We start from the raw sequence: 17994 nt of genomic DNA on the forward strand, positions 1-17994 counted from the left end.
AGTTTTAAAAATTGCATAAAGAAGCCAGTTAGTACAGAAGAGGCAGTGACCAAGACAAAATTTTGCCTAAGTAGAAAATATTGGTAGATAGAAGTGATGATATAAAGCAATAATACAGAACAGAGGGTAGTTAGTTCTGGGAGGAAACACAAAAAGACACATGAGAGACCAAGAGAGAACCTTAGTCATGGTAATGACAAGAGTATAGAGTAAAATGCCCTACACTCCTGCTGCTGAGGGTCCTAGAGATGCTTCCAGTTCCAAATTCCCTGAGGACAGCTGTACAAAAGTACAGCTGTCCTGAATTTCCCTGAGAGTCCTGTTTCCTTTATTGCCAACTGTATCCTAATGTATTTAATAAGGCTTCAGTTTCCATCTGTAGCTGGTGCCCTGCCCAAGGTTACATTTGGATACATCAGCTCTGCAAAACAGGTACTAGAAATCACCATATTAAGTGATAATGATGGAGGTTTAGTTACATGTAACAGACACCCCAAATTACAGTAACTTAAGACAGAGGTATATTTCTCTCTCACATAATACTAGAGAGGGCAAGGATGGCAGCTCTGCTCCATGAGTTTATCTTGGCACTTTCTACATTGTTGCATTGCCATCCTTTAGATGTTTTCTCATATCTGTGGTCCAAGGTAGATTACTACCATGACCACTTTACAAGCAACAGGTAGAACAAAGGAAAGACATGGCTTTTCCCTTTTAGAGCATACTTCAAAAGTTGCTCTCATCACTCAAGCTCACAGCTCATGGTCAGAGCTCAGTTACATGGTTATATTTAGCTACAAAGAAGGCTGGAAATTTTGCTTTATTCTAGGTGGCATGTGTCCAATAATGTGAAAAGGGAAGAATGGATATTGGGGGACAAGGATCTGTTTTTACCATAATTGTAATAAGGAATCCTTGAAACTAACTCTTAGAAGAGTAATGTGGGCCCCTTTGAATCACCTAAGGAACCTTTCCTAGAAGAGTAGAGAATGTTAGTATCACTGAAAGCAGGCTTTTCCAAGAGGGTATGTAATGATTCCTCGGGCCCCTGGAAACACTAAGAGTATCCTCCCTTAGGAGGATTAGCAAGGAATCATTGCCTAGGGAAAGGAGACATAATTAGACACTCTCTCTTTTGACTGTTTAAGAGGAAGAACTGCAGATCTCTAGGATGTGGGCTCCTTGGGAAACTTGTCCTGGGACTGCTTGTTTCCCTGGCAATTCACTGTGCTGTGTATGGAAACGGAAAACATACAGGACTAAGAGCTTCAGTTGTGGGAACTGTGGCCTGGGCATATTTGGCTGAGCTGGGAATGGGATTGTAGCAAGGGAATGGGATTGTCCTATCTCAAAAACCTTTGCTGGATTGGGAGGACCTTGTTATGTGGTCTGTATTAGTCTGCTTGGGCTGCCATAACAAAATACCCTACGGGAATTCCCTGGTGGTCCAATGGTTAGGACTTGGCACTTTCACTGCCGTGGGCCCGGGTTGGATCCCTGGTGGGAAATTAGGATCCTGTAAGCCGCCAAGTCTCAGCCAAAACAACAACAACAACAACAAAAACCTAGACTGGGTGGTGTAAACAACAGAAATTAATTTTCTCACAGTTCTGGAGGCTAAAAGTCCAAGATCAAGATTCTAGCTGCTTGGGTTTCTGGTGAGAGCTCTCTTCTTGGCTTGTAGGTAGCCACCTCTTTGCTAGATAGTCACATGTCCTATTCTGCGTATGTGCCTGGGGGAGGGGAGAGAAAACACCCCCTGGTGTCTCTTCTTACAAGGATAATAATCCTATTGGATCCAGGCCCCCTTATGACTTCATTTAACCTTAATTACTTCCTTAGTGGCCCCATCTCCAAATATAGCCACATTGGAAGTTAGGGCTTCAACATATGAATTTTGGGGGGACACAGGCATTCACTTCAAACGTGGTCCCAGGATGCAATGATGCTCATGGACTAATTTAATTCTAGCTGGGCTTGACTGTGGAAATTGTACTGATCATCCTGGAGTAGATTTCAAAGATAGCTACTCATTCTTCCCCTCCTTGAATCTATTACCCCTTGCCATGTAACTTTAGTTCCTTCCCACATTGACTTGCTTTGGCAGTGACTTGCTGTGTGATTTATGACTTGCTTTGGCAATGGCACAATTGCCAATGTGACTCCAAGAAAGACTTGAAAAGTGCTTTCACATTGAGGCTTTTTTTTTTCTATTCTTGGGACCCCTATACTGCTGCCATGTGAAGAAATTCAAGCCAGCCTGCTGGATGATGAGACATATGTGACTTTTTTGGCCCCATTGCTATGGCCAACAGCCTGAAAACTGTCAGATGTCTGAGAAAGTCCATTCTAGATTATCTAGCCACCAGTCAATCCTCAGCTAACTGCAGATGCATTTGCAGACTAAGAAGTGATCAGCTAAACTGGCCCAGACCATAAGAACCAACCAGTTGACCCACAGAATTGTCAGATAAATAAATGCTTGTTGTTTTAATTCACAAATTTTGAGATGGTTTGTTATGTAACAATAGATAACTACCATACTTACCTTTTAGAATATATAGGAACATTGGAGTTCTTAGATAATTAAGGAGAAGGTACTAGACTTCCTGATAATATGACATGAGGAGCCTGAGTGACTAACTAGAAAACAGAAAAGAGATGTCATAACGTGTATAACCCCAAGATTATTGAACAGTTTATATTTGTCATACATGTAAATACTGGTAGCCCTCAGTTCTGAACTCTAAACCAATTTAATCAATAGCCCACCCTACATCTTCACTTGGGTATGTCACTGGTACTTAAGAGGAAAAAAAAAAGAGCAAACACATCTGAACAATTAATCATAATCTCCTTCAAACTTCTTCTTCACTGTTCCCTATATCAGTTGTCCAAGCCAGAAACCTGGAAATCATTCCCAAATCTTCTCTCTTTCTCTCTACCCAGATGAGTCAACAGTTCCTGTTGTTTCTGCTTTCTGAGTCTCTCTAAAATTCACTTTATTTCACTACGACGATCGCTTTCTTTCTATATGTCATCATCACCTCTGTCCCAGATAATTGTAAAATTCTCTTAATTTGCATAGAATTTGCTAGTGGAATGGATGTGAAGTGTGTGAGAAGGAAAAGATTCAACTATCATTCTGAGGTTTTGGCCTGAGCAACTGAAAAAAAATCGGCTTGTCATTTATTAACCTAGGGAAGATAGGAGCAAGAGGGGATTCAGGCCAGATTGTGTCACATGGCCACCTCTGGCCTGAGAAAGTGAGTATCTGGATGTATTAGTTTTCTATTCCTGTGTAATAACTTACCATAAACTTATCAGCTTAAAATAATATGCATTTATCTCACAATTTCTGTGGATCAGGAGTCCAGATATGGCTGGGCTATGTTCTCATCTGGAGATTCAACTGGAGAGGTTTGTTTCCAAGCTCATTCAGGTGTTGCAAAGGGAGGAACACTCCCAAACTCGTCCTATAAGGCCACCATCACCCTGATACCAAAACCAGACAAAGATACCACAAAAAAAGAAAACTACAGACTGATATCACTGATGAACACAGATACAAAAATCCTAGCAAACAGAATCCAACAACACATTAAAAGGATCATACACCATGATCAAGTGGGATTTATCCCAGGGATGCAAGGATTCTTCAATATATGCAAATCAATCAGTGTGATACAACATATTAACAAATTAAATAATAAAAACCATATTAATAATAATAAAAACCATATCAAAAGGGGCTTCCCTGGTGGCGCAGTGGTTGAGAGTCCGCCTGCCGATGCAGGGGACCTGGGTTCGTGCCCTGGTCCGGGAAGATCCCACATGCTGCGGAGCGGCTGGTCCCGTGAGCCATGGCCGCTGAGCCTGCGCGTCCGGAGCCTGTGCTCCACAACAGGAGAGGCCACAACAGTGAGAGGCCCGCGTACCACAAAAACAAACAAACAAACAAACCATATGATCATCTCAATAGATGAAGAAAAAGCTTTTGACAAAATTCAACACCCATTTATGATAAAAACTCTCTGGAAAGTGGGCATAGAGGGAACCTACCTCAACATAATAAAGGCCACATATGACAAAGCCACAGCAAACTTCATTCTCAATGGTGAAAAACTGAAAGCATTTCCTCTAAGATCAGGAACAATACAAGGATGTCCACTCTCGCCACTATTATTCAACATAGTTTTGGAAGTCCTAGCCATGGCAATCAGAGAAGAAAAAGAAACAAAAGGAATACAAACTGGAAAAGAAGAAGTAAAACTGTCACTGCTTGCAGATGATATGATACTATACATAGAAAATCCTAAAGATGCCAGCGGAAAACTACTAGAGCTAATCAATGAATTTGGTAAAGTTGCAGGATATGAAATTAATGCACAGAAATCTCTTGCATTCCTATACACTAATGAAAAATCAGAAGGAGAAATTAAGGAAACAATCCCATTTACCATCACAACAAAAAGAATACCTAGGAATAAACCTGCCTAAGGAGGCAAAAGACCTGTACTCAGAAAACTATAAAGCACTGATGAAATAAATCGAAGATGATACCAACAGATGGAGAGATATACCATGTTCTTGGATTGGAAGAATCAATATTGTGAAAATGACTATACTACCCAAAGCAATCTACAGATTCAGTGCAATCCCTATCAAATTGCCAATGGCATTTTTCACAGAATTAGGACAAAAATTTTTACAATTTGTATGGAAACACAAAAGACCCTGAATAGCCAAAGCAATCTTGAGAAAGAAAAACGGAACTGGAGGAATCAGGCTCCCCGACTTCAGACTCTGCTACAAAGTTACAGTAATCAAGACAATATGGTACTGGCACAAAAACAGAAATATAGATCAATGGTACAGGATAGAAAGCCCAGAGATAAACCCATGCACCTATGGTCACCTAATCTATGACAAAGGAGGCAAGAATATACAATGGAGAAAAGACAGCCTCTTCAATAAGTGGTGCTGGGAAAACTGGACAGCTACATGTAAAAGAATGAAATCAGAACACGACCTAACACCATACACAAAAATAAACTTAAAATGGATTAAAGATCTAAATGTAAGGCCAACACTATAAAACTCTTAGAGGAAAAAATAGGAAGAACACTCTTTGACATAAATCACAGCAAGATCTTTTTTGACCTACCTCCTAGAGCCTCCTAGAGTAATGAAAATAAAACCAAAAATAAACAAACGGGACCTAATGAAACTTAAAAGCTTTTTCACAGCAAAGGAAACCTGACACAAGATGTAAAGACAACCCTCAGAATGGGAGAAAATATTTGCAAATGAAGCAATGGACAAAGGATTAATCTCCAAAATATACAAACAGCTCATGGAGCTCAATATCAAAAAAACAAACAACCCAATCAAAAAATGGGTGGAAGGCCTAAATAGACATTTCTCCAAAGAAGACATACAGATGGCCAAGAGGCACATGAAAAGATGCTCAACATCACTATTATTAGAGAAATGCAAATCAAAATCACAATGAGGTATCACCTCACACTGGTCAGAATGGCCATCACCAAAAAATCTACAAACAATAAATGCTGGAGGGGGCATGGAGAAAAGGGAGCCCTCTTGCACTGTGGGAATGTAAACTGATACAGCCACTATGGAGAACAGTATGGACGTTCAGTAAAAAACTAAAAATAGAACTACCATATGAGCCAGCAATCCCACTACTGGGCATATACCCTGAGAAAACCATAATTCAAAAAGACACATGTAACCCCAATGTTCATTGCAGCACTATTTACAATAGCCAGGACATGGAAACAACCTAATTGTCCATTGACAGATGAATGGAAAAAGAAGATGTGGTACATATATCCAATGGAATATTACTCAGCCATAAAAAGGAATGAAATTGAGTTATTTGTAGTGAGGTGGATGGACATAGAGTCTGTCATACAGAGTGAAGTTAAGTCAGAAAGAAAAACAAGTATCGTATATTAGCACATATATGTGGAATCTAGAAAAATGGTACAGATGAACTTATTTGTGTGGCAGGAATAGAGACGCAGATGTAGCGAATGTACATGTGGACACAGAGAGCAGAAAGGGAGGGTGGGACGAATTGGGAGATTAGGATTGACGTATATACACTACCATGCGTAAAATAGATAGCTAGTGGGAACGTGCTGTATAGCACAGGGAGCTCAGCTTGGTGCTCTGTGATGACCTAGATGGGTGGGATGGGGGGGTGGGAGGGAGGTCCAAGAGGGAGGGGAAATATGTATACATATAGCTGATTCACTTCATTGTACAGCAGAAACTAACACAACATTGTAAAGCAACTATACTACAAGAAAAAAAATTTTTTCTTGTGGTTGTAGGACTGAGTTTTTTGTGTTTGTTTTTTGGCTGGCTCTTGGGCCAGAGGCTGCCCATAGCTTCTAGAGGTTGCCTGAAATTTCCTGCCACATGACCCTCTCTACAGGCAGTTCAGAACATGGTAGCTTGGTTCTTCAAGGCCATTAGGAGAATGAGAATGAGAGTGGGTCTGTTAGGAAGACAGAGTCATATAATGTAATGCAATCATGGAAGTGATACCACATCATTTTTGCTGTTTAGAAGCAAGTCACAGGTCCCACTCACCTAAAGGGGAGGAGATCACACAAAGGCATAAACACTGGAGAGGAGGTGGATCATGAGGGCAACCTTAGAGTCTATTTGCCACACTGACTTTCTTAGTCCCTGTAGTGGAAGGCAAGAGGTTGAAATGGAGTTCTGGTCCCTAAGTTGCCAAGGCTGAGTCAGTGGATTCTCTTGCCAGAGACTGTGAATCTGGAATGGTGAGGCAATTAGAGAGGAGAGAAGGTTAGAATCCCTTTGCACAAGTATGTGGCAGCAGCATAGCACATTGTCTGGTGGTGGTGTGGGAGTGGTGGTGACAGCACTGTCCTGAAATTGTCCCTAATGTGTGCTCTGGAGAGACTCCTTGTTTCCTGCCAGTTTCATAAGCCTGATTTTCCAATCTCTGTTCTGTTCTGTGAGCCCCTCTGTATAGCCTTCTAATAATTCCCCCTTAGGCTTAGGATAATCAGTTTGTTTCTGTTGTTTGTAACCAAGAATGTGTCAGACCCTGTACATGCAGGGAACTATAAACAGCTGGCATAACTATAAATAATTGGCATAGCAGGGATTAATAGGAGAAGGTGAGGTAGACAGAGACCAGATTTCAGATGGCCTTGCCAATCATAGTAAATTTAGTAAACCTCATCCTGAGGGTCATGGAAATCTATTTAACTGTTTTAAGCAAGGGAGTCACATGTTATATGAAGGTTCTTATAAAGGCTTTTTGGAGGATGGGTTTGAAGAGAAAGGGACTGGTTGTAGGTGAATGATTTAGAAAGATTTCCCAGTCAAGTCACCTACTGTGAGAGAAGATAAGACTTGAGCTGAGGTAGTACCAGTGGGATGGAAAAAGGAGACAGATTGGAGAGATGGTAAGGTTATAGAAGCAGCAGGACTTGTTCATTAATTGGGTGTGGGGGCAGGAGGGGAAGGAAGGAGTCTAGGATGACTTCCAGGTTTCTGGTTGAGGCAACTGGATGGATGGTGGTGAGGAACTGAAACAGGGAATACAGGAGCAGACTGATGATTGGCTGTAGAGTATACTGGTTGTGTGTGTAGGCTCTGGTATCTGACAGACCTTGGTTTGAATCCTGGCTCTGCACTTACTAGCTGTGTCATATTGAGCACGTTATGTAACTTGAACCTCAACTGTAAGCTGGAAATAATACAACTTACCTCTTGTTTGCATATGTGTGAATTGAATGCACAGTGTCTGGTATCCAGTAGTTATGCTGTAATGTTAGCTATTATTACCTCTCAGAAAGGGTTTAGGGCAGAGGCCAAGCAAAAATGGGTGAACCCTTCAGTAAAGGCTTCTGTGAAAGAACTCCAGTCAAGACAAAAGAGGAAAAATATGGTGCTTTGGCAGACCAGCTAAAGCCAGAAGGAGGAGGCCAGACAGGGCTGAGCTACAGCCACGTTGCTGAGCAGATGAGTCACTGAAAGAGGCAGGGTGAGCTGCCCACTGCTGTGGCCAGACTGGACTGGGCTATAACATGATGACTTCATTGTCAGTGGGGAATCATGGGGATGCCTTTTTGTCTTCGCCTTCCACTTGAAGGAATCCATCACTTCTTCCTCTTTTATAGGACTTTCCACACCCTGTCTTACTTGCTGGGAGCAACAGGAAACAGTGGAAAGGGGCAGAAAAGCCAGAATTTGAGTCCTGTCTAGTTTGCTCAGTGACCTGGTGCATATTACTTCCCGTCGGTCTTCTTATCTGTAACAGGAGAATGAACAGACCTGCCTTCAAAGTGTGATGTGAAAATCAGTTGACGGTTGGCTGGAAGGTGCTCAACAAAAAGGCAGGCATTAGTGTTCTGTTTCCTGGTCGTCTATTTTGTCTCCTTGCTGCTCCTGGTCCCTCTCCACCTACTTCCTTGAGGACGCTGATCAGTTGTAATTCATTTTTGGATCCCCACCACTTAGCTTGGCCAGACACACAATTTCATGAATGGATGAATGAATGAACGAATCAAGGAGCTTCCGCTGCGGGGGCCCCGCCCCCTTCCGCTCTCCGCCCCCTCCCACCCCCACCACGCTGTGGGGCCAAGGGCGGGTCTCTCGCGACCGTTCGCTGGCGCGTGCGCGGGAGGCGGCGCGCGGCCAGAGGTGGCGGGCGGGCTCCCGGTGCGCGCGCGCGAGGGGAAGGGAGGGGCGGGGCCGGGCTACAGGCAAGTGGTTGGCGGCTGCCTGTGCAGCCGGCTGCGGCGGTGGAGGCGGAGGCGGTGGCGGCCGGTGGCCGGCCGAACGTGGACCGGGTGGGAGAAGACGCTGCGGCGATGCTGCCGCCTCCGTAAGGAGCGCCGAGGAGGCCGCGGCTCTTGAGGCCCCAGAAAGCGCAGAGGAGCTGCTGGCTGGGGTCGGTGGCTTCGGGCGCCCGCCGGGCCATGGTGGCCACGGGCGGTGGTTGGCGCGGTAGCGCCGCGGCCCGGGGCCGTGCGGGGCCTGGACAGTCGCTGCGCTGACGCCCAGGGCCCAGCCGCAGATATGAAGCGGAGCCGCTGCCGCGACCGACCGCAGCTGCCGCCGCCGCCGCCGGCCGCCCGCCGGGAGGATGGGGCTCAGCGGGCAGCGGAGCTGCCCCAGCCCTTGCCCTCGCGCCGGCGAGCGCCGCCCGGGAGGCAGCTACTGGAGGAGCGGGCGGGGCCCGCAGGGCCCGAAGTCCGGGAGCAGGTAGCGCTGGCCGGGGTCTCTGAGGGAAAGGTTGGGGAGGGGGAGCCTGAAAGGGAGCGATGGGGGAGGGCGATCTCAGGCGGGAAGACTTGGGCTGGGGCGTTGAAGGGGTGGGGACTGAATAGTTCGGCAGAAGGAATGGGAGGTCTGGAGAAGCAGAAAAATGGGGAGTGGAGAAGTGGATGGAAGTGATGGTCTGGGGTTGAATAGGAAATGAGGGAGTAGGGATGAAAAATGGTCCTGTGGGGCGTTTGAGGTTAGGGGTTCTGGATGGGAAGAAGGGACGCTAGAATGTGGGCTGGGAGTAAATGAAGTGCAAAGAATAGGCTTACTAAAGAGGTATGGAGGAATTATCCAGAGGGACAAATAGTGTAAGGTAGGGACAGCCAATAATATAGTAAATGTTATCCTGCTTTCTAGAGGTTATGTTGACAGTTGTGAAAACGGGTGTCATTCCTAAGCATTCTCTGATTTGGCCATCGTTATAGTCTTGTAGGAATATGTTCCGAATCATTGTTAAAGTTTCTCTCCAGTAACGATTCATTTCACGAGAAAGCGCTTTTTAAACATGTGCTTTGGGGATGCATGTGTGTAATCCCAAACCCAATACTGTGAACAGAGAATTCGTGGATATAGTCTCTGCGTTCTAAGATTGTACCACTGAAAACACCTTAGTGGGAGAACACAGAAGTGTAAAAAGTTCATGGAGTTTCTGAATGGACAGGATATGTTTATATAATTTATTAATCAAGTGTAGGTGTATTTAGAAGTAGGGGATAAAGGTCAGTTTTATCAGGGAGGAGAAGTTGTCACTAGTAGCTGTAGGAAGTTCAGTGAAAGGAGAGTATGTGGTTCTTGATCTTGTGGGATTTACAGAAAAATGTTCTGTAGTAATGAACTCTAGTGACAGCTTCCCTTTCGCACACTCTACTCTAGACCCTAGTGACTTCATCTTTGGATCTTTGAAGAGTTCTCTTAGGTCTTCTGCCTCTTTCCTGTATGTTAAATAAGTATTTTCCTTAGACATCATTCTTTATTATATAGTTTCAGTGATGCACATGTTAGCCCTTGGACTTTTCCCTCTTTTTAAAAAAAATTTATTTAGTTTACTTATTTTTGGCTGCGTTGGGTCTTCGTTGCTGTGCGTGGGCTTTCTCTAGTTGCTGCGAGGGGGGCTTCTCTTCGTTGTGGTGCGCGGGCTTCTCATTGCAATGGCTCCTCTTGTTGAGGAGCACGGGCTCTAGGCGTGGGGGCTTCCGTAGTTGTGGCGCACGGGCATAGCTGCTCCGCGGCATGTGGGATTTTCCCGTACCAGGTCTCGAACCCGTGTTCCCTGCATAAGCAGGCAGATTCTCAGCCACTGCGCCACCAGGGAAGCCCCTCTCTTTTTGTTTTTTTATCTTGTATTCTCCACCCAGTCCTGAGTAGACCGTGCCATTACTGCCCTTGCTTTCAGGCCACTGAGCATTGTCCTCTTACTGTAATTTCCCTCTTCATCCTTGTGTCTTATATTCTCTGCAGTTCCTATTTGAAACATTTAAAAATGTACTTAAAGCCCAGATCCTTTCCTGACTCAATTTACCTGGTCTAATTGACCTTATCACATGCTTCACTAAAGAGTTCAAGGTAACTTGATTTCTCCCTCTTCTCTATCTCAGGATTTCTGTGTTCTCTCATCTTTTAAATCTCAAAGAAGGAAGTATTCATCCTCTTTTCCAAGGCTAATCCCTCTATGTTCTTGATTTCATTCCTTCTCATCTGCTGTAGGCCCTTGTTATGTATGTTATTTTCTCTTTGTCTTATACCTCAAATAAAAACAAAACAACATGATTTCCCTGAGTTTTGTAACCTACTTAAGCTACTTTGTAATCTCATTTTTGCTTTACCAGCAACCTTCTTGAACAATGAGTTTATATGCACTGTCTCAGCTTCTTCACCTTGTATACATTCCTCATATTATGATTTGGCTTCTACAAATAAATTCCCCCAAAGCGTTGTCTTCAACATCACCAGTAACTTTGTGTGTTTGTTTATTTACTTTTTAACTGAGATGTGACTTATCTACAGTGTGCACATCAAAGTTTCATTCAGCCCATGAATTTTTACAGAATGAATACACCTATGTGACCACTCCTCAGATCAGGATGTAGAACATTTCCAGTACCCTAGAATGTTCCTTTGTGCTTTCTCCCAGGTATTACCCTTCTCCAGAGGTAACCACTCTCCCAAACTCTATCACCATGGATTAGTTTTGCCTCTTCTGAACTTCATGTAAATGGAATCGTACAGTTTGTACTCTTTTGTGACTAGATTCTTTCATTCAGATTATGTCTGTGAGATTCATCTATGTTGTTGCTTTTAGAAAAAGCTTGTTCTTTTTCATTGCTGTGTAATTTTCCATTGTGTGATTATACCATGATGGATACTAAAACTTTTCCTTTTTTTTAAATTAAAAAATAATGTGTGTTGGGGCTTCCCTGGTGGTGCAGTGGTTAAGAATCTCCTGCCAATGCAGGGGACACAGGTTTGAGACCTGGTCCGGGAAGATCCCACATACTGCGGAGCAACTAAGCCCGTGCGCCACAACTACTGAATCCTGTGTGCCTAGAGCCCCTGCTCCGCAACAAGAGAAGCCACTGCAATGAGAAGCCTGCACACTGCAAGGAAGAGTAGACCCCACTTGCCGCAACTAGAGAAAGCCCACACAGCCATGAAGACCCAACGCAGCCAAAAATTAAAAAAAAAAAGAAACAAGTGTGGCTATTTGTGAAAATTTTTCATTGTGAATTACACAGAGAGATGCAGCAGCCCCAGGGGCCTTTAAATGATTAACTATGATAGCCTTCCCCCATTCCTCATCCTCTCTGACCTCTGTGAACTATTTGTCACTCTTGACCATGTGTTCCTTCTTTTTTTTTGTTTTTTCGTTTTTCTCTTTATTAGGTGCATTCAAGTGTACAATGCAGTTGTTAAATGTTTCTGGTGAAATAAACGTCGGTTATTTTATAGTGAGCTTTTATACTCCAATTATGCATTTTTAAAGTGTCTTTTATCTGATATTAGTACGACTACCTCAGCTTTCTTTTGATTAATTTTTGCATGTGTTCCTTCTTGATATTTTCTTCTCTTTTGTCATAATGTCCATTCTACTCCTGTTACTCTGACTGCTTCTTGGGTGTCTTTTACTGTTTTCTATCTCTGTCCCCAATATGTTCCTTGCGGATATGTCCTCTGTCCTTAGCTTTTTTCTTTTTCTTTTGGCCACACTGTGCGGCTTAGGGGATCTTAGTTCCCCCACTAGGGATTGAACCCGGACCCCCACAGTGAAAGTACCAAGTCCTAACCACCGGACTGCCAGGGAATTCCCAGCTTTTTTCTTAATTTTACTTTGTTTTTTAGCAGGCTTACCCTATTTGTGGCAAGTGCTTAGGATGTATAATAGGGTCTGTAGTTCTCTTTGTTCATAGCGTTGTGTCACAGAACCTCCTTGTAGAGTGATCTGAGTCTCTAGGCCTGACCTCTTTCCTTAGCTCTACATTTCCATTTCTGGGCTTAATATTTCCACATTAGACCCTCAGCATTTGTGATCTTAACATTTGTGATTTTCATAAACTGATAGTGTCCTTGAAAGTCCATAACTAGAAATTATTTGATGTTGAAAAGTTAAAAATTTCAGTTTCGTGTGTTATGAGGCTGGGTGGATTATTCCATTCAGGGAATAAGAACCTAGCTGATCACCAAACAGCTACCTTTCACAAATGACTTTGTTCTCCATTTCTCATGATATGGAATAATGCTTGTTACATGTTATACCATGCTGGTATTTAGGAATAATTTCTGAACAGGATGCAGAACTTGGATCTCTAGCTCAGTGGCTTACTGTATCATTGAAATAGAATCCATTATTTCTCCTTTGAAATGTGGTCTCCCTGTGTCTTTCCTTTTTCTTGTCATCAAACTTGAAATTATATCCATGGTCTTTGACTTTTCCCTCTCCCTTGACCCCCTTATCCAGATTCTGCTGATTCTGTCTTCATAACATCTTTCAAATCTTTGTTCTCACTGTCATCACCTTAATTCAGCATTTATAAACTTTTGTCTTGGTTGTTGTAATATTTTAACTGCATTTACTCTGTTTTTAGTCTTTTAACCTCTGATTTATTCTGCATTCTAGTTAAAAAAAGATTGGAACTCCTTGCCTACCTGAGTTCCAGTGATAGATAAGTATTTGTTAAATGATCATTTTATTGCTTTATCTTCAGAAACTTTCATTAGCTTCTTGATACCATAAAATAAAGTTTGAAGAACTTGGCATTCAAGGTTTACTTGATACCTATCACTTTTTTTTTTTTTTTTTTTTTGCGGTACGCGGGCCTCTCACTGTTGTGGCCTCTCCCGTTGCGGAGCACAGGCTCCGGACGTGCAGGCTCAGCAGCCATAGCTCACTGGCCCAGCCACTCCGCGGCATGTGGGATCCTCCCGGACCGGGGCACGAACCCGTGTCCCCTGCATCGGCAGGCGGACTCTCAACCACTACGCCACCAGGGAAGCCCACTTATCACTTTTTATTAGAGTCAGAGTTAGAGGCCCCTTCTCTTGGTTCCCAAGACTTTGCTTTGTCTCCATTGTAGCGTACATTATTGAAATAGTTTGTCTCTCTCATAAGTAAGTTCTTTGAGGCCCAGACTTTCATTTACCTAGGGCCTAGTATGGTATTTGAAACATAGTTATTAGTCTGAATATTTATTAGAAACATAGATATGCGTGCTGGCACTTGAAACATGTATTTCCTCAGCAATATTCTGATTGGCTGTCAATCTCTCATCAGAGAAAAAACTCCTCAGAGGCTGTCTTATTCATCATTATACCAGCCTTTAGTGTTTTAACTGGTACGTAATGGGCATTCAGTAAATATTTGTTTACTGCTTAGGCATTTTCATATGTGTATATATATATTTTAAATTAATTAATTAATTTAATTTATTTACTTTTGGCTGTGTTGGGTCTTCGTTGCTGTGTGTGGGCTTTCTCTAGTTGCAGCAAGCGGAGGCTACTCTTTGTTGCAGTGCGCGTGCTTCTCGTTGTGGTGACTTCTCTTGTTGTAGAACACGAGCTCTAGGCGCATGGGCTTCAGTGATTGTGGCACACAGGCTCAGGAGTTGTGGCTTGTGGGCTCTAGAACTCAGGCTGAGTAGTTGTGGTGCATGGGCTGAGTTGCTCCATGGCATGTGGGATCTTCCCGGACCAGGGCTCGAACCTGTGTCCCCTGCATTGGCAGGCGGATTCTTAACCACTGTGTCACCAGGGAAGTCCCCATATATTTATTTTAATTAATCATCCATCTGAAAAGCTCTTTCTTCTCTGTCTTTGCCCATTAAAATTCTACTCAAGCTTCCAGGCCTAACTCATACCACAGAAACTGTTCTGTGAAGTTGTTTTTCCATGATTGGGCTGTAGTAAATAGCACTTCTATCCTTCTGTATTCATTTTGTATTATTTCATATCTGCTTTTAAGTTGTAAATTATTGAGGGTAGGAACTATATCATCATTTTGTCTATCATAATGCATAGTCAAGTGCTTTGTCACAATAGGTGTTAAGTAGTTATTTGTTGACTGAATGAATTATTTGTGGACTGAATGAATAGAAAAAGATTCAAATATTTTGAATTTTGAATTCTCTTGGCACCATTAAGGAATTTTCAAAATTATTTTCAGGGAAATCAGTATCTTCTCTTTATTCTGCACTATAATGTTAGTATACGGGCAAAAGCATGGGGGCAGAAAACATACAGAGGGGAAGCTGCATATATTGTGTAGGGAACTGTAATCAATTTAGTATTGTTGGAAGTTGAACTTGAAGCCATAGATGTTGAGTTAAGAGACTAAAGGAGCCTGGATTGCAGACGGTCTTTAGTATTACATAAAAAGATAGTAAGTAAGGAAGCAGGGTGGTCTTTCTTGTTTTTTAGCTGGATTACTCTGGCAGCTGTGTGGAGGATACAATGTAGGACGTGGTGATTGAGGTATGGGCATTTGAGAATTTTTCTGAGTTTTCAATACAGAATGTCTATTTATTTATTTATTTATTTAGTTAGTTAGGCTGCCCTGGGTCTTATTTGGGGCACGCGGGATATTTAGTTGCAGCATGTGGGCTCTTAGTTGCTGCACGCGGGCTTCTTAGTTGTGGCATGTGGACACTTATTGTGGTGTGCATGTGGAATCTGATTCCCCGACCAGGGATCGAACCCGGGCTTCCTTCATTGGGACCGTGGAGTCTTACTCACTGGACCACCAGGGAAGTCCCTCAATACAGAATGTTTATTAGCCCTCCCTCCCCTCTTGTCCAGAAGTAATATGAATAAGGGCCAGCACCTGAAAACCTGTTACCTTTGGAAGATTTGATTTCATCAGAGGTACTGGGAGCAGAGAGCCTGGGATGGTTGAAGCAGGTTGGACAGTGTTTCCTGATGAGGGTAGGACACATCTGCCTCCAGATTTTTCCCATCTTTGTTTTACTGGATGCCCTTAGCCTAAGATCAACCTAAAAGCTTTTTCCACCCCAGTTATTCATGGTGACCTATGATCAGGACTGTGAGAGGCAGCTTAATATTGCAATCATTATGCCTCCTTTATTGCTGGTCTTAGCTGCTTATGATTCTCTGCTAAATTTGCCACCTAGCTTTGTACTTTCTTGATAAAATCCCTGTGGTACCTTGGTAATCATTACTTTTTATCAGCAGTTGTTGGTTGTTTTTCTTCATTATATACATACTTGGGGTTCCAAAGAGTTTTGAAAACCAGGTTGTTGGGTCAAGGGCTAGCCCTGGGGGAAGATGAAAAAGTCCTCAAGGGAGAGCAGAGACTAGACGTTATTGGCAGTAAGGACTTACACAAAATGCATTGTTAGTCAGACATAGTTGACCACCTTTTTGTTGTACCTCATTGTTAACTCTCAACCTCTTTTCTCTGCACTACAGCCATGTGTACAGTGGAAGTACAGTAAATAATTGATGGGGAAAATTGACATCAACCTGAGCCTCTTACTTCCATATGCATTAGGTACTTTTCATCTTTACCGATAATTGTTGCACCTCTAAAATCTTAGTTTTGAGCTTGCCAGACTCTGACCTTCACATCATCTTCTGTTTCTCTAGCTCACATTCATTTTAGGATTTCCTCTCCAAAAATTGTTCAAACTCTTTGGAACCTCTGGTCTGTTGATTTTTTTTTTTTTTAATAAATTTATTTATTTATTTATTTATGGCTGCATTGGGTCTTCATTGCTGCATGCAGGCTTTTTCTAGTTGCAGCGAGCAGGGGCTACTCTTCATTGCGGTGCATGGGTTTCTCTTTGCGGAGGCTTCTGTTGTTGCGGAGTATGGGTTCTAGGTGGGCTTCAGTAGTTGTGGCATGGGGGCTCAGTCGTTGTGACTTGTGGGCTCTAGTGCGTAGGCTCAGTAGTTGTGGCACATGGGCTTAGTTGCTCCGTGGCACATGGGATCTTCCCAGACCAGGGCTCGAACCCATGTCCCCTGCATTGGCAGGCGGATTCTTAACCACTGAACCAGCAGGGAAGTCCAGACTACCTTTTCATTGTCAGTCACCTCATGCCTCTACTTTCCTCCTTGTCCAACTTAACATTTCATGGGCTATCATAATTACTCCTATGCATGTACCTTCAGTACCTTCTATCATATCTGCTTGAGAAAATTCCAACCATGATTAAACCAACTCTGCCTATTCTGCACTTGTGTCTAGGCAGCTGAATTTGGCTGGAGAAAAACACAACAATGCTGACATCTAAATTTGTGATCATGAACCTAAGGAGTCTTTCAGCAATGACAGTCAATCCTATGACATTCCCTAGTCCGTTCACTTTTTTTTTTTTTTGGCAGTGCCACACAGCTTGTGGGATCTTAGTTCCCCGAAGAGGGCTTGAACCCAGGCAGTCAGCAGTGAGAGCACGGAGTCCTAACCACTGGACCACCAGGGAGTTCCCTCCATTCACTCTTAAATGATAGTTTAATTGTTCTCCTCAAACTTCTAGCACTCACTCTATTTGTCCTCTTTACTCTCAGTTGATGTCCTTGCTTCCTGTTTCACTGAAGAAAAAACAAAGATAATCCTGCAACTCCCATTACAAGTCACTCAACCTACCTATATCTGTACCCGCATTCCTTTTTTTTTTTTTTTTTTTTTTTTGGTACGCGGGCCTCTCACTGTTGTGGCCTCTCCTGCTGTGGAGCACAGGCTCCGGATGCACAGGCTCCGCGGCCATGGCTCACGGGCCCAGCCGCTCCGCGGCATGTGGGATCTTCCCAAACTGGAGCACAAACCCGTGTCCCCAGCATCGGCAGGTGGACTTTCAACCACTGAGCCACCAGGGAAGCCCTGTACCCGCATTCTCGTCCCTGTCTCTTATTGCTATGGATAATCTGTTCCTATTCCCATCTAAGGCCAACCCCTACATCTAAATAAGAGTTTTATTCTTGGAATTATTCTTTCCTACTCCTGAATCATTAATATTTTTTTTCTGTTGATGATTCTCATCAACATACAAGCATGCTACAATATTTTCAATCTTGAAAAAACTTCATTAACCCTGCATTCCCCCTAATTCATTCATCCTTGGATTCAACAAGGTTTTTTTTGTTGTTTTTTAAAAATTTTTTGGTTACTGTTGGGATTAAAGAAGTGAAAAAGGTGGATGACAA

The 17994-nt window shown here is 43.1% G+C and overlaps 1 protein-coding gene across 8 annotated transcripts in view; it reads left to right on the plus strand.

Moving 5' to 3' along the window:
• Positions 1 to 8775: 8775 nt before the first annotated feature.
• Positions 8776 to 17994, plus strand: part of MAST2 (microtubule associated serine/threonine kinase 2) — a 208830-nt gene continuing 199611 nt past the window's right edge. For 5 of the 8 annotated variants that reach the window (XM_060089737.1, XM_060089741.1, XM_060089739.1 and 2 more), the window contains exon 1: positions 8776 to 9282. In XM_060089737.1, the coding sequence (XP_059945720.1) occupies positions 9094 to 9282 (189 nt within the window). In that variant the 5' untranslated portion in view covers positions 8776 to 9093. The remainder of the gene's footprint in view (positions 9283 to 17994) is intronic. The other 3 variants (XM_060089738.1, XM_060089742.1, XM_060089745.1) reach the window with 1 other exon arrangement.

The sequence above is a fragment of the Mesoplodon densirostris genome, chromosome 2 (genome assembly GCF_025265405.1).
Source record: "Mesoplodon densirostris isolate mMesDen1 chromosome 2, mMesDen1 primary haplotype, whole genome shotgun sequence".
Classification (NCBI taxonomy): Eukaryota; Metazoa; Chordata; class Mammalia; order Artiodactyla; family Ziphiidae; genus Mesoplodon; species Mesoplodon densirostris.